The sequence below is a fragment of the Myodes glareolus genome, chromosome 22 (assembly GCF_982192425.1).
Source record: "Myodes glareolus chromosome 22, mMyoGla1.1, whole genome shotgun sequence".
In the NCBI taxonomy this organism is placed as follows: Eukaryota; Metazoa; Chordata; class Mammalia; order Rodentia; family Cricetidae; genus Myodes; species Myodes glareolus.
Genome location: NC_142047.1, coordinates 4,973,010 through 4,986,123, shown reverse-complemented (window position 1 = coordinate 4,986,123; position 13,114 = coordinate 4,973,010). Strand labels below are relative to the sequence as shown.

At 44.2% G+C, this 13,114-nt stretch overlaps 1 protein-coding gene across 6 annotated transcripts in view; it reads right to left on the bottom strand.

Annotated features, from left to right (window-relative positions):
• Nucleotides 1–13,114, bottom strand: part of Nr3c2 (nuclear receptor subfamily 3 group C member 2) — a 330,889-nt gene that overhangs the window by 155,787 nt on the left and 161,988 nt on the right. For all 6 annotated transcript variants that reach the window (XM_087900467.1, XM_087900468.1, XM_048438236.3 and 3 more), the window contains one exon: nt 6,876–7,015. In XM_087900467.1, coding sequence (XP_087756593.1) covers nt 6,876–7,015 — 140 coding nt within the window. The remainder of the gene's footprint in view (nt 1–6,875; nt 7,016–13,114) is intronic.

Genomic DNA, 13,114 nt, shown 5'->3' with positions numbered 1-13,114 from the left:
CTGGGATTGAAAACGCTCAGACTCAAGACCTGAAGCTGAGGAAGGCCACGCATAGCCAGACACCCAGCAGCTAAGCTTTTACGGCAAACATCAGGAAGGGAGGTGTGACAAATCATTCACACGTGCATATGCCATGCATGCTGTCAGAAACTCTAACGTCTGTCTAAGGTGCCCCGTCTCAGGCCACTGTATCTACGCTCACGCACGGCAGTTATAACCCTTCGCTCTCAGGCTTGCTTTGCTTCCGAGCTTCAGAACCATGCACCTATCTTCTTGTCAGACACCCCTGAGTGCTCCACGGACATCGCAAACTCACCCTAAACCAAGGTTTACTCATGTTCCCTCTGTGCTGGCAATTTTCTCTGGTTACACAGCATCTGCCAGTCTTTCCAGACAGTGTCTAACCCATTTGCTATGTTCATCCCTTACCTGCCCCCCACAAAACTTCAAGTTCCCTCAAAACAAGGCCCATTGGCCATTTCTTTATAGTTCCTTGATCTTTGCCCAGTGTGTCCTAGAAATACGGAACAAATGTCCCCTTCTTCTCACATCCCCAAGACACGCCCACTCAGTATTCTGGCTCAGAAAATACCACCAGGAATGGAGCCTGGAAAAATCACCTTTGAGTTTGGCTTCTTTGCCCTCCAGTCAGAGCTAATGATATTCTAAGATATCTCTGCTATCTGTGCCTCCTGTCATCTCTAACCCTCATGGCTTTGATCTGTTCTAGGTGATCTCTGGCTTAAATGATGAGAACAGCCACTAGATATGTCACCATGGTGGTAAGTGCGGCTCATTACAGCCAGATCTTAAAGGAGACACTGGGCTTAGCACTCAGCTATGAAAATGCTCAGGGCTTCAGTTTTCTGAAGGATGAATTCAGGCTCCTTCTTGCAGTCCAGGACTGGTGTAGAAAGTCCTTCTATATATGTGTTGCTTTTATTGGTTAATGAATAAAGAAGCTTCCTTGGCCTGTTATAGGAAGAGTAGAGCTAGGCAGGGTAAACTAAACTGAATGCTGGGAGAAAGAAAGCGGAGTCATGAGATACCATGGAGCTGTCAGAGGAGAAAGACGCCAACCGTGAGTTAGAACCTTGCCAGTAGGCCATGAACATCACGGTAAAATATGAAATAATAAAAATGGATTAACCAAAGATACAAGAGTTAGCTAGCAATACACTTAAGTGATTGGCAATGAAGTAATTTAAATAATATAATTTCTGAGTGGTTATTTCGAGTCTGGGCAACCGGGAACAAACAAGCAGCCTCCTACAGTACAGGACGGGGACCCAATATGTGTCTTTAGCCTCATTTTCATAACCTCACATCTTGAACTTTATACAGTGGCACCACAAAATTGTTTCTGGTGACCTTCGCACTCTGCCCTTATCTCTGCTCATCACTGCCCAGTCTAATCTTTCTAAAGCCACATTGGGGTCAATTCTTTGGGAAGCCTTCTCTCACCTTCCAGGGTAGCCTAAATATTATGTCCATAGTGTACTTGCATAGCAACCAACATTTTCTACTAATACTGTGGTTAGAATGTGGCCTGTCCCCATCGTCCCCTGTATAAATGCTGGTTCCCCAAGGAATGGCCTTGAGGTGGGGCCAAACTGATGTAAGTGGGTCCACTTGGGAGTGTGCTCTGAAGTTTCTTAGCCCAGCCCCATTTCCTGCCCCTCTCTGCTTACTGAATGCTATATGATCAGCAATCCCAGCTTTCTGGGCTACGTTTTTCTAGATATCATGTGCTATATCCCTTCAAAGGGCAAGCCAAAAGTGCCCCACCCCCTTAAGCTCCTTCTTGTCAGGTATTTGATCATAGCAAAAATGAAAAAAAAAACTAATATATGAGTGTTCATGAAGATACTACAGCAAATGGAATCAGCTTCCATGGTCCCTGATTTCAGGTAAAACAAAGACTATGGTCAATTCAGTCTTTAAACTATTTGATGGGAAAGTGTATGCGGGTCCTTGACTTTCCTGCCTGAGGGAGCAGTGACAATGGATGCGGATATCAATTAATCTTATACAATTCTGGGAACACTCGGGGCTGATCTTAAATTACTAAATGGAGACATCTGATGGACATTAAACTATTTCCTTGCTTTATCATTGCTTAATTTTATATTGCCAGCAGTCAGGGGCTGTATGTGAACTACTCAATACTTCCCAGACTGGCTTGCATTTCCTCCACTGGAGATCTCTACTTTGTGGCACAATGGTCAGTTTTAGCCCTCAGCAGGACACACACTTGCTCACTTACACTCTGACTTGTGTGACTTGTGTGCACACAAAGCACACAGAGATAACCTGAGCACTTTGCATGAGATATTCTTCCCTCTAGACCTACTCAGTTCCTTCATTAATCTTATAGGAGCTAAGGAAATTCTTCATTTGTCATTTATAACATTTCCTTTTGAACATTTCTCTATATGGAATCATGAACCAATAAATCTAAAGAAGCATAGTGAAGCAAACGTGAAAGGAACGGGGTACAGTTTCATAGGTTTGGGTCTATTAGTATTTGAAAAAAATAAACATTAACCTGAAATGAAACTTTTAAGACAATTTCACTTTAAGAAATAGACTTATAAGTCTCTTTCTTCAAGAGAAACAGAGGTTGGCCCCTGACTTAGTTGATCTAAGTTGGTGACCTTTCAGCTAGCAGGCCTGCTTACAAATACATGAATCCAGTTGACCTTATTAACAATGAACTCTCCTCGCTCCTCCCTTTTATAGCCTTGGAACTATTTGATGATTTGTGGGAGCTGAACCTCCTGCACACTGCTCATCTACTGGGTATCTGTGGAGGAAGTTAGGCTATAAAATAGAGCATGGAACTGTGGAGGACCACAACCACATACTCCATTACAAGATGGCGCTGGCATCCGGTTTCACCGCCAGGTGAACGCACATGTGCTTGGTAACTTTCCACTGCTGTGTCCCTGCCTACTCCCGAGGCATCATCTGGGATAATGGGCAGCGGACCAATCCAAGAGTGACACGTCCGAAGCGAGGACTGTTTCTTATATAAGGGATGGGTTCCCTCATTTCGGGGTCTCCGCTTTGGAAGCTTATGCTCTCTCTCTCTCAAGAAGCATTAAAGCTTTTCTGCAGAAGAATCCTAGTGTCCCGCGTGGTTCTTGCGGGCGAGATGGTAACATGGGACATGGAACCTAATCCACTCTGCTCATTGGGGGATCACCACGTAGAACACAGTCAAGAGGAAGTTACAGTATTTCACTGCTGGAAGAGGACTGAGGAACTGAAAGCCCCAAGAAGAGTTAGAAGTTTCACAGCTGGACTTAAAATGCCAACATGAACTCGGGGACTAGTTCTGGCTGGTATTCACTGCTTTGAGCTAGCCATTTTCCCTTGACTGTTCTGTGCCACACAGGGCATTGCTGTGCTTATCCAAACATCCATTTGGAGGTTCTTTGTAGTTGAAGCCTTGCTGGGCTATCTAGGAAGACTATCTTGTCCCAAAGAATTCTTACAGACAAACTGAAAGACTTGTGACTATCAATTCTGTCTCAACTGTGTAACACCCAAAGGTGCCACCCAACCAGCATTGCCACAGAGGCTTCACGGCAGAAACCCTACACAGTCCAGTTGACAACAAAGAAGCCCAGGCAAACAGTTTCCACAGAACTCTCCCATACGCCCTTTGAGAACTGTGGAGTCTAGGACACAACCTGCCGAATACTCCAGCCCTTTAACACAGTCCCACAACCATAGATTTACTTTGTTGCTAATTTGTAAGTATAACTTTGCTATTGTTATGAATTATATGCAGGATATTTGATTTGCCACCCCCAAAGAGATCGCGACCAACAGGTGGAGAGAACCTCTGCCCTAGGAGGAGCTAACCATCTCAAGGAGCGTCCCTAAGCTGGGATGGAGCTCAGGATGTGGTCTGACATCTTGTCTACTCTAGCATAGTGTCCCCTCACCGTTCTTTGTCACTGTGCCCCCTTTTAGCTTAATTGGCTCTCCTTTTCTCTGCTTCCTCTACATACTGCTGCCTTGAATTCTCTGTTCTAGACAGAGAGGAGCTTAGGATATCAAAGAATCAGAAAAGTCAGAAAAGAACAAACATTTAAGAAAGAAAGTATATGTATACACACATGTGACATTACACATAGTCACACACACATACTACCTAAGCTGTTCTTGATGTTTTGATCGCTCCTTTATTAACCCAGCTGGCATGAATAGGAGGAAAGAGAGGCTAGAGTTTTCAGGGAAATTTAAAGAACCGATGACAAGAGTTGGGTAAGGTCTGGGTTTGCGGGAGACAGGGGTAGGGACAAAACAGTAAACAAATACGAAATTCACAAATACAAAACCCACACTTGCTTCACGTAGCTGAATGTGAAAAGTCAAATTCCCAATTTAGAATGGAATAAAGTCTATTAATGAGAGTCTTAGGACTGGGGTGTGATTCAGTGGCACATTTACCCAGCAATGCATGGCCACCCTCACATTTTAGTGTGTGTGTGTGCGCACACACACACATATCAAAGCTCCCCATATCAATACTCTAAAAAGGCACTTAACGAACCTCATCATCTCTCCAATTGATCTACTTTCTACTAAAAAAAAAATGAAGTACCAATATTTGGGTTTTTCCCATTTATTTTTATCCCAGTTACAAAAATAATTCTTGGTGGATTTTCACAGAGACTATTTAATAGAAACTAAGCCAGAATCCCTAAAACACTTTCTTTTTCCACAGGAAAAAAAAGGCAAATTCTGGAAAGAAACAGGTCTGAGTTCTGACATCATGCTGACCCAGGCATGGGTGATGGCGGCTGGGAGCACAGAGGCCTCTGCTGCCACTCCATCCTCTCCCCTCCACCTTGCTCTCCTCTACCCTCTCTCCTCCACTCTGCTCTCCTCCACCCTCTCTCCTCCACCCTGCTCTCCTCCCCTCTGCTCTCCTCCACCCTGCTCTCCTCCCCTCTGCTCTCCTCCACCCTGCTCTCCTCCACCCTCTCTCTTCCACCCTCTCTCCTCCATCCTCTCTCCTCCACCCTGCTCCCCTCCACCCTGCTCCCCTGCACCCTGCTCCCCTGCACCCTGCTCCCCTGCACCCTCTCTCCTCCACCCTCTCTCCTCCACCCTGCTTCTCTCTACTCTGCTCTTCTCCACCCTGCTCTTCTTCACAAAGTTCTTTTTTAATGTCACTTACTTAGTTTACTGACTAGTGAGAAGAGGAGGGGGGAGATCTTAGGATAAAAGGTGCCAAGAGTAATGAGAAAGATTTCCGAAGTCATTAACCTATTCATTTTATACTGAGCCAATCGTGTGACTAGGGAAAGAAAACCAAATTGATATCTTTAGCATTGTGAAAAATCTATTTTTTCTATTTTCTGAAAATTAACTTCCTTCTGGTAATAGGCTCTGCCTTTCCTCAGGGCAATGCCCTTGTCAAACTCTGGGTCTTGGAGCTCAGGCTGTCTGGCTCTGCATCTCTCATGGTGATGAGAGCGGCAATGAGCCATGTTTGATCTGAGGCAGCTCCATGGCAACCTTGATAGGAACCACCAGGAACAAATCACTCACTTTAAATAGAGGCCTGGTCCCCTGTCTCTAGCCCAAGAGAAAATGGGCAGGCTAGGGCCAGAATAAAGCCAATGGCCCAAGGAGTTCTGACAGTCTGGCTTAAGACTGTGGCATACACAAAACGAAGTATGTGCTATGACTTTTCCAGCTTGGGGGCCAACGAGTTTCCTCTAGGCTTCAGCCAGTTAGAGATGAATTATCTGTCATTTGTAGCAAGAATCTATCCACTAAGAAAGAACGACTCAACTCCCAAGACTAACTCTACAGTGCACTCTGGGACTATAAGATAGTTAAGACTGTAAACTGGGCTGGGCTGTGGTTCAGTGTAGAACACTTGGCTACATGCATGAGACTGTGGGTTCAATCCCAGAACTGTGTAAAAAAAGAGTATCAATCAAATAATGTCAGACCAACCTAGGAATGAAGAAACTTCACACTGCAGAACTAGGAATATGAATGTGGCCTCTGGCAAAAGAAAGGTGAGCAACGGATGCTGCGTCTTCAAGTCCCAGAGGCACCGGCTCAGCTCGCCACAAAGTTCCCTAGAATTTAACCTCACAGGGTCTTCCTGTGGAGCTTCTTAGAGACATAAATGTCAATGACAAAATAATTCTTCCAATAAGAGTGAGAACTCTCTCCATTCAGACAGCTTTCAACATGAATAAAACCATCTGGCCTAAGTCGGATGTTAATTAATTGCTTGCCAGTGCGGGTAAAGGGAAGCAGAGACAACCATTTCGACTTAAGAAGTACTTGTTTACCTGGATAGAAGCCAAAGCTAGCCTACACATACACATTCAACTCCAGCCAAACTTTTAATTTATAGTATTTGCACGGAAACCTTCAGCAAGAATAAAGAAGGGACTTGGAAGAGGGTACCTGGAATTTGAATCGTTGCGGAGGAAATATTCTGAACCACACATAAGTTAAATCTGCATCCCTACATTAAAGTTTTAATTTGCACAGATGCATATATTTGCAGAGAAATACCAAGAAAAGGGGGAAGACAAATTCTGCATGGCTACTGAAAAATGCTATTCTAGAACACGCAGACTGAATGCCCACTGACACAGGATGCTCATTTCAGAGTGACTGGCTCTGCTGGCGGCTTCAAGGGCTCCCAGTAAATGCTGCTCAGTGGGAAAAAAATCTCTGGTAGTTTTTAAGATAAGGTATCATTACTATTCATTACTGGCAGATTACATCAAAAACATTTTGCAATAATTTCCCAGTAACCCTGCAAAGCGGACCGTGCAAGCAAGGGACACTCAAAGAGGACGCACAGGGGACACATGAACATTTACCTTCCACGGCTCTTTTGAAGAAGACTTTGCAGCTGCCACAGGTCACCACCCCATAGTGACATCCAGAGGCCTCATCTCCACACACCAGGCAAATTTTGGAAGGTCTTGAGGATCCGGTGGAAACACTTCGTAAAGTAGAGCTAGGAAAAGAAATCAAGATTTAAATAATGTCGCCTCAATGGCACATCTCCTGTTCTGTTCATTTGCATTCCAAATTTTCAACAGTCCTGGCCCCTTGAGTGAATTCAGCTTTTTGGGTCATATTTTGAGTGACTCAGAAAAATGAAGGAAAAGCATTTAAATCGGGGTGAGGGGGTGATGCCATCAAGAATGGCAGGCACATAGGCTGGGGAGACAATTTAGTGGGTAAAGTACGTGCTGTTCAGAGGCTTGGAGTTCAGATCCTCAGAACTCACATAAATGCAGGGCCCTGTAATCCCAGGACTCAAAGGCAGAGAAACGGGATTCTCAGAGCAAGCTGGCTAGTCAAAGTAGAAAGCTTTGGGTTCAGTGAGAGACCCTGCCAAGGTATAGAAACACACACACACACACACACACACACACACACACACACACACACACACACATAATGTTCAGTGAGAGACCCTGCCAAGGTATAGAAGTATATATATCAAAATATGTAAGATTGAGAGTGATGGAGGAAGTAAAGAACAGTGTACAGCCAAGTCTCTCAATACTGAGAGATGAGGCAAGAAAAATCACATACGAAACATTCTTTTCCTGTTCTTGAGATTATTTCAGAAGCTGTACCCATAAAGTCTCACCAACATGGCTGTACAAGCATGAGCTGAACAGGAAGACACCAATAGACATGCCAAATGGATAAGCCACCAGATCTCAAAGCTACTCAAAGAACTCCAGGTACCGAAGGAAGACTGAGAGCAGAAAAAATATTTTTTTTTAAGAGAAGAACACAAATAGTTATTCAATATCAAGTCTTCCCTGAAAACATACAAAAAGTAACGTTATTCAGACAGAATATGATATTGAAATATATCTATATATGTATATATGCGCATTTAACAACAATTAATGAAGAAAGGTCATGAGTTTGAGCAAGAAGAGATATAAAACGATTTGGAGGGAAGAAAGGAAAGGGGGAAATAATATAATTATAATCTCAAAACTAAAAAAAATATTTAATAAATTTGCAAAGCCAAAACCAAACTTTAGCCTTTTTATTTTTTTATATTGATAGATACCTGAAATATATACTATATTTATCTGGCTTTAATATTGATAGTATCCTTTCAAATTAGTAAGAAAAATGAATTATGTTGAATATACATGTACTAGAAGGGTTTTGGGGAGGGCACAAAAGTAGTTCTTTAAGCAACCATTTGTGTGGAAGCTGTTTAGGAGGAGCTGTTTCTAGATATCTTTATACAGTACTGGGTTAGTTAGTGGCATGCTCCAGACAGAAGGGCTTCCATTCTGATGAGGAACAGCAGCTGAGTGACAGCTAAGGTGGGTGTGTCTTGAGCAGGTAGAGAATTGCACTTATGGACCATAAGCATTTACTGAATATTTACCAATAAGTCTTGTACAAGGTACTGAGGAAATAAATATAAAAGGCTTGGTTTCTGCCCCAAAGCTAGTGGGGGCACACATTGTCAGTGTGTTGCTGCATGGTAAGATGGTGCTATGTCGTGGGTTCAACCCTCCAGTCTGGGGAGAGCAGTGCAGGGGAGTCAGGAAAATGTCTACTCAAGTATGACAGCTGAGTTGCGTTGTGAAGCATGAGAATGAAGGGGAAATGGAAGCAGACTGTCAGGTAGATAAGGCGACTGCACTGGTCATGTGCAGAGGACTTGGGGTGCTATGTGCCTCAGCTGTCCCCCTGCTCTACAACTTCTGACTGAGTGTGAACGGTAGATGCAAAATAAAAAAAAATACTCAAAGTAAACACACAAAGTGCCCACAAAGTTCATGTCGTCGTCATGGTTGGTCCTCTGCTTTGCAAGTTTGCCAAAAACCTGGTCGAATCATGTAAATACACATTTGTCTAAGAACACTTTTCAATGGATGAACAACCCTCTTGCCAAAAACAGGCAAAAGAACAAACATCAGGCTGCTCAACCCACCATAGCATGACTGCCTTCCTAGAAAATGCCTTCTTAAATCAACGATTGAAACAGCGTTTTCCAAAGCAATTTCTCCTCCTGAGAAAAGTCCTCTTTATTACTTTTATTAGTGCCCTCTGACTCCTTTATGACATTCAAAACATTCCATTTCAGCACCAGCAACTCTGCAACACACTGCCTGGGAAAACTCAATCCATGCTCAGGCTGACTCACAGCACACTTCAGAGAAAAGCCGCAACTGTAAATATTTAGAATATAATGTAAAATCATCATTAAAAATGTAATTGCCTTCTCACAATGACAAGCACATGTGGGCTTTGTCTGGTTTGGTTTTTGTGGTGCTGGAATTGAATTTGGCTTTGCATGTCCAAGGCGAGGCCTGGACCACTGAAGCCATATGTGAGATTTTATTCAATATGTTTTGTGGGTCTTGATCTTTTACTGGTCTCTTAGCTTCAATCTTCTTGGAACTCTTGTCTGTTTGGGCCAAACTTCCTTTTGGTGTGATCTCATCTAGGTTCTTGGCTTGAAATATTCTCAGTATCTTTGGATTTCCAATGTCCATCCTCAGAACTTTGGAACACTTATCTGGCTATCTACCTGGTACCTCTACCTGGGTGTCTAAACTATACCTCAGAATCAACATGCCCCCAAATCCGCAGGGTTTTCTCTGCTTCTTAGTTTGCTCATCTCCACACCTTTAAATCTATTAATGCAAACAGCTATGGGTTAAATTGTTTAACCGCTCCCTAAACTCACAGGCTGAAATCCTGATCCCCAACTCTTCAGAATGTGATTTTCATGGAGAATAGGAATGCCGGTGTGCTTACTACTTTTGATGAAGGCATGCTGGAGTTAGATGAGCCCTTAATTCAGCAACTGGCATCTTTATCAGAAGTGGAAACTGTGCCACAGATACCAACACAGAGTGAATGACATGACCATATACGTGTAAGGCAGAGACCGCAGATGTGTTTAGAGGCCAATGTGCATCCCAGATTGCCGGCAAATCAGCGTAAGTAAGGAGGTATAGGGCACATTCTCCATCGGGGCTCTAAATCAATATTGCTGATCTTTGCCTTGGATACAGCTTTCCAAATGGAGCCATCCAGTGTGTAATGGTTTGTTTGAATAGTCCTGCAAACTTTGGATTTTGGGGATGGGGGGAGTGGATCTGGACTCATCCTGAATCTTTCTTGCTTGTTCACATACATAAACCTGACACATGCAAACTGCTAGGTCCTCCCCAGCACACACCCACACTATGTCATTCCTCCAGGCACAGGCTAGCCCAAGCTGCCAGAGGTGGGACTTCTGTGGAGCTCTGAGACACTCCATAGCTGTCTTCTCCTGCTCACGTCTCTTCTTCCTCCCCTCTAAAGCCAGGACACTGTGTCCGTCATCCTTTGCCTTGAGAACATTCCAAACCTTCTCCACACACTTGGAGTCAAATACATGGCCACAGATCCACTTTATTCCCTTCCGTCTCCCCCAAGCTTCCTCCACACGAGCAGCGCTGAGCTCCTTGCTGCCCTCAGACGTACCAGCATGCTCGTTCCTTGGAGACTCTGACTTGCTGGTCCCTCTCCATCTAGATGTCAAAGGATGCTGGTATCGTTTGTCATTTGTTTCCTGCGCTTTCTTTGCTGTCTGTGTCATCTACACAGAAGCCACAGCACAGCAGCAGAAGTCCACATTCACCTGTGGTTTTCACTTGTCTGCCCCCTTTTGTGGATGGAACCTGACACACAGCAGGCTTCTGATATACCTATGATCTTGAACAATCCCCCAAAGTTGTGTGGCACTCTTCACAGACAGTAGAACCTTTAAGAAGTGGAACCTCGTGGGAGTAAGTTAGGTTGTTGCTGGATGCCCTTGAAGGCAGGATCTCAACCCTCCCCCTTTCCATTTCTCTGCTTCCAGAATACCAAGAGTTGAATAAGCCCATTCACTGCATCACCTTACATGATGTTCTGTGCCACCACAGGCCCAAAATGACGCAGCCAAATGACCATGTTTGGGAAACTCTCCAACTACAAGCTAAAGCTCATCAAGACTCTTATGAACTAGGCATTTTGTTACAGACATAGAAAGTGACTTACACAGCACCCAGTCAACACATATTACTAAGCCTGAGCCATCAGGAGGCATCCTCAGCAGAGCCCTCATGGAACCTACTCTGCCATCAATTCTGACAGCCCACTGCTGCTTTTGAGCAAGACAGTATGATCACACCTACCCATCAGTAGCGGAACACTGTGGTAGAGCAGCCAAGCTGAGATGTCGGTGAGTCCAGCATAACCAGGCCCACTGTGGACTGCAGACGGCAGCAATCAATTTCTTACACTCAAAAGTCAAAGCCAACATCCTCCCCTTTTCATTCTCACTCACACCTTCCCACGAGAGAATACCAGCGTGGCCTCGTTCATCTGCCTGCATACTGAGCCTTCCCATCCCACACCTAACGTGTCTTCTTTCATCGGCTCTTTCCCACCTTGCCCAACAACTGCACATCTCTACCCCTGACCATCTTTCCATCCCATTTCCACACTCCATCTCTGTAGGGTCACGTGCACAATGTGTCTTCAAACAGCTTTTATCGAACATCTAAACCTCTATAACCAGTTCAGCCCTCAGGCTTCCCCCTTCCCATAGCCTTCTTTCTTCTACTTACTGTGAATGTCAGAAATACCCCAGGTTCAGAAACCCCTTTGTCTCCCATCCCACATTGGAGTATTCTGGAAGGGGACTAACACCTTGGGAGTACTCAGGATCAAATCCTGTCCTTGGTTGTCAGTGGATAGTAATACATATACATACATACATACATACATACATACATACATACATACATGCATACATATGTATGTATGCATGAATAGGCTGCCCTGGATCATGACTGTCTTTTGATATTTTGCATTGTGGTATCTCCTCTCATGGCCTACTTTGCTTTGGGGCCATGGTCTATCTATCGTAAACACTATGATATACTATGATAGCTTTAGGGCTATGGTCTGTCTATCATAAGTACTGGGATATACCATGATAGTGGATCTGCTAGCTGAGCTGCCTATTCAGTGACGAAGGAGGGTACTGGACACAGGGAGGAAGTGCTGGACAGAGAAACCACTCATGTCCCATGTTGGATGGAGCAGAATAGCCTGAAATTTCCTCATGGTACTCTGAATAGTGTGTAATTAAAAAAAACCTATGGATTTTTAATGTTTTGGAATTTCCCATTTAACATTTTCAGACTATGTGTAAGACAGGCACAGCAAGGCAAACCAAGCCTGCGCAGGGACGGTGGCTCTCCTCCCACGCGTGGAACTCATTGGCTCTCACGTGCTCGTGCGCCAGCCTTGCACTCCCTCCTCTTCTCTGCGCGCCCCGCCGTCCTAGCTCAGGCCTTTCTCTGTCTCTGGTCTTAGTCCCACGCTCAGAGACGCAGCACTGTCTCTGCTGTAGTCACCATCAATGAAAACCTTGTAGGTTTCCCTGCGACATCTAGTCTTCTGTTCATGCTAATAACCCTGCTGAGGGGTCTGGATGAACACTTCTATTAACTGGGCCTTTTCTTCTCCCTTCCCATCCCTGAACGCCCTCACATCTTCACAGAACCTGTCCTTAGCAGGACACCCCTTTTCTCTTGGCAATATGGGGACACCTCTGCTTCAGCAGACATGACATTGCCCTTGCATCAGTAACCTGAGAACTTCCCCTAGTCCCTCTAGGGCAGAAGCCTTATCTACTGCTCTCTGTGTTTCTGTAGTCACTGACCTGGGTTGGCATTGTTTACTGAACGAATAAAATCACACTCATAATCTCATTATAGAAGAACATAAATTCACAGAGGGCAATTTTACAGAAGGTAAATTAATGAGGCCAAGGTTATAGGTTCAATTCTCATGCGGTTGATTTAGTTCTAGAGAGAGAATAAAAGAGAATATGCTTACCCAAATGCAAACAAATTAAAACAAACAAAAACCTAGGGACAGGGCATTGGACTGATCTCCTAAGAAGTTCATTCTCATTGTCCCATTATTTAGGGAGAATCCTTAAAAGTGCTTTGTAGTGTACGATATTTTATGGAGTTATCTTTGATGATAAGTGAGTCATTAAATCTTGTGTGTGTGT